Here is a 3,395-nt window from a genome sequence, read left to right on the forward strand (position 1 = left end):
CCCCCCCCATCCCCCCTTAGGGGAAACTAAAAATAGCTCCCAGTCACGAGAAAAGTAACTGGCAGAGTAAAATACAAAGGTCCTCATTAAGCATTGGCTTCATGGCAGCCTGAGTTCACCTACAAGCCTCATATGCACTTAATTTGAGGAACAGGCTTCCTTAATAGCTAAATCAATACATAGTCTGCAACATTTTTCCCTTCTGGAATACATAAAGAAGAGAAGGTTCCACCTGGAGATACAAAGTTGAACTCTGCTATAATCCCTCAGCTGCCGTCCTTCTCTTAAAAGGACAGTTTCATTTTGAAAGTCCTTTCAGAAAGCGCATTGTTTACCCAGCTTTCAAAATTTCCTTCAGAAAATACCATGCAAAATCTTGGACACAGTGCTTTCATAAATAAAACTTAACAAATTACCTTTTAAAATGTCAGTAACTCTAAGATTCCACCTCAGTGTTCTCTGTGAACATCTACACTGAAATCTAACAAATGTTCATTGTGGTTAATAGGTCTGTTCTGCTAAATTATTGATTTTGCCTAGATAAAGTCAGTTAAGATGCAAAATGTTACCTCAAAAGCTCTGATTTTTGGCACCAGGAAGTTAAAAATTTGGCACCATTATTTGCTGTCAGTGATTCTACAAACATAAGCTACTGAGCAACCTAGGTTTTTTACTGTCCCTTCTCTAAACAAGCAGGACTGTACCTCTGGATTCACATAGTCAAAAATGGAACCAACCTTCCCCACTTAGCATTAGGCTTGTTTGGTGGTTTGTTTTGTTGTTTTGATGGTTTTTTTAAACACAATGAACAGATGATGTGTTTTTTGCTAGCCACCAAAGTAGTCTAGCAAATTACAGTTACCAATTTTAAACAATTCAAATTATTATTAACATGTTCTTTAAAAATAAACATAACTGTGAATTCTAAAGAAACACAGTAATAACCTAGGACTGACCACACCAGCTTACATGGTCACTGTATCAGGAGGCAGGCAAATAATAAATTAGTATTGAGTTTAGAGGAAAATAATCATCAGCAGCAGCTGATTAGGAACAACCTGTACAGACTTTAAAAAAAAGAAATAAGCAACTGTGATACAAAGCAAGATGACAGACAACACAGATTGTAATCACTGCAGTTGAAAAGGAATTACTTCAGATGGGACGGAAGTATGGCGTCGAAATTAAGAAAGACTAGGTTGACCTTAGACGTCTTTAGACGACGAGCTCTGCAAATGTTTGCAACTGTATCTCAAGGGATGTGGACACAGTCTGTTTTTTCTTCCACAGAGCCAGGAACAAGACTGTTAAGGAAAAGCACTGCTTTGACAGAAACGCTGGAAGGGTGCCAATAACATTGTAGCTGCCTCAACCAGATTCATAGAAAGTGTTCAAAAGTTTGCACCAGGCCTTATTCTGGAGAGCAAATTTAAATTCCTTCCTCCATCTGGGGCTAGGTGTAGTACACAGTCCAAACGAGTTGCCAGGTTTCCTCTCTCTGTTTTTTACTGTAATGCTACGCCAGTACATTGTTTCATACAGTTTTATCTAGACTTGTTTCAGCTACAAGGCTGAAAAACAATCTCTACAAATAATCTTTCAGCTGCTGTAAGACAATGTCCTTTTCACAATTACATTGCCATTCAAGGAAGGCAAGGTTAAGAGAGGTTATAGTGCTAACAAACGTAGTGAGAATTCGCCTCCCTCCTGACTTTATCTGAAGAGAAACAGATGCTATGAGAATGTGCTGGGCTCAGTACCAGTTCAGGAAAGCAAACCTCTCCAAGAAATCACGAAAGCACAGATTTCCATTGGACTGTCACACATGTTTTTGTGAACCTGATCAAGGCCACAAAAGAAAAGCCAAGTCCATACCAGAATTCAGACACACCTACCACCTCTGTATTTATCCTCTGACGGTAATACAACCACATCCCCTCATACTGCTCTCACTGGCATCAGTCAACTCCTGCCACTCGCTGCTTTCTCTCTAAACACTTGGGCACCGATCACAGTAGCACCTGACTCCCATGACCTGAAAAGGAAGCATTTGCTGGTGTGTGGTACACATACGTAGGTGATCCAAATTCAGTGATTATTTTTAATAGCTACAATTTTTTCTAAGCCTAAAGATTAACATATTTTTGAAAAAAAGAATCTTGAACTCCTTACTGTAAAGACTGAAATTAGCAGTAAGGGCATGCCAGCGCGACTGTGTTTACTGTTACCCCAACTGTTACTTCTGTAAGGTTAATGATACCTGATGGCCATTTTATGGTCTGCAAGACATGAGTTGATCTCATTCAAATTCTTTGTCAACAGCTGTTCACGTCCCAAAAAACGAGCTCTGCAAACAAGTGTGGGCATTAGCATCTCAGTCTGAAAAAGCTCAAGAGACCAATTTGCCACCTGAGTCCTTGAAGTCTGCTACCCAGCACAGTAAGGGGTCCACCCAGTTGACAACAGGTACAGAATGTACACCGATGACAACTGCAAGATGTGAAAGCATACCCGGCTTCAAGGCTACAAATAATACAGCACCGTTCCGGAGTTGGCTCGTGCTCACTTAAAACCAGCAGCCAAGATTCTTACCGCTTATACTGGAAACAATTTTCAAACTTAGGTTGCAGCCAGTTACTTAACAAGTTTCCTTATGCTGAGCACCCTTCCCAATAATTGGGTTTGCCCCCAGTTCAGGGCTCTCACATATTATTTAAAAAATAGCAATTTTGTTTACCAGGATTGAACAATTTTAATATTGCAAACACATCCTGAAGATTAAAACACGAAGGATATACAGTAAGAAATGTGGTCCAAGTAAAATGACAGATTATACCACTGCACAGTAGCAATTATGTCAAACGACTGCTTGAAATTTGACATCATGAACCAATCCTTATTCCACTTTTTACTGGTTTTGAGAGCAAGGCTTTGAATTTAACAAAGAAACACAGCAACACTGCCGTAGCAGTAGTAACAGGTGAACTTTTTTTCCTCCTCTCTTAAGATTTTCAAATTACACTCTCTCTCATCTGCTTGTTCTTTTTCTTCCAGTTACAAGATCAGCTCTTCTCCCAAAGCATATTTTGTGTTTCGAGTTGTTCCAGCCAGCCTTACATGTGATCAGGGGGTAAGGAACTTGTTGCGTTATCTGAAGGGGAAAAGATCTGGGAGTTCTACTCAGTTTTCCTTTCTCTTACGGATTGCTCAAACTTATGCAACTGGCTCAAGCAGAGAAGAGGCGAGTTTATAATCTGAAAATTGCCTGTTCTTCCATCCGCACCTGTTGAAAGGAGCCAACAGCTACCGAAGCTGAGGGCACCTCAGCCGCCCCGGCGGAAGGCAGAGCCGGAGGGGAGCTGGGAGCACCTTCCCTCTCCCCTTCCCCAAAGCCA

At 40.7% G+C, this 3,395-nt stretch overlaps 1 protein-coding gene across 2 annotated transcripts in view; it reads right to left on the minus strand.

Annotated features, from left to right (window-relative positions):
• The window catches only part of COQ10B (coenzyme Q10B), an 11,461-nt gene extending 8,072 nt beyond the window's left edge, over positions 1-3,389 (minus strand). Inside the window, exon 1 of one of the 2 annotated variants that reach the window (XM_009643581.2) lies at positions 3,284-3,389. Coding sequence is in view for 1 of the 2 variants with exons in the window: in XM_035899047.1 (XP_035754940.1) it covers positions 2,261-2,373 (113 nt within the window). In the remaining variant the exon portion in view is untranslated. Of the gene's footprint in view, positions 1-2,260 lie in introns of both variants that reach the window. The other variant, XM_035899047.1, reaches the window with a different exon arrangement.
• Between the last annotated feature and the right edge of the window lie 6 nt (positions 3,390-3,395).

This window comes from Egretta garzetta, unplaced genomic scaffold (assembly GCF_000687185.1).
Source record: "Egretta garzetta isolate BGI_Z169 unplaced genomic scaffold, ASM68718v1 scaffold297, whole genome shotgun sequence".
Lineage (NCBI taxonomy): Eukaryota > Metazoa > Chordata > Aves > Pelecaniformes > Ardeidae > Egretta > Egretta garzetta.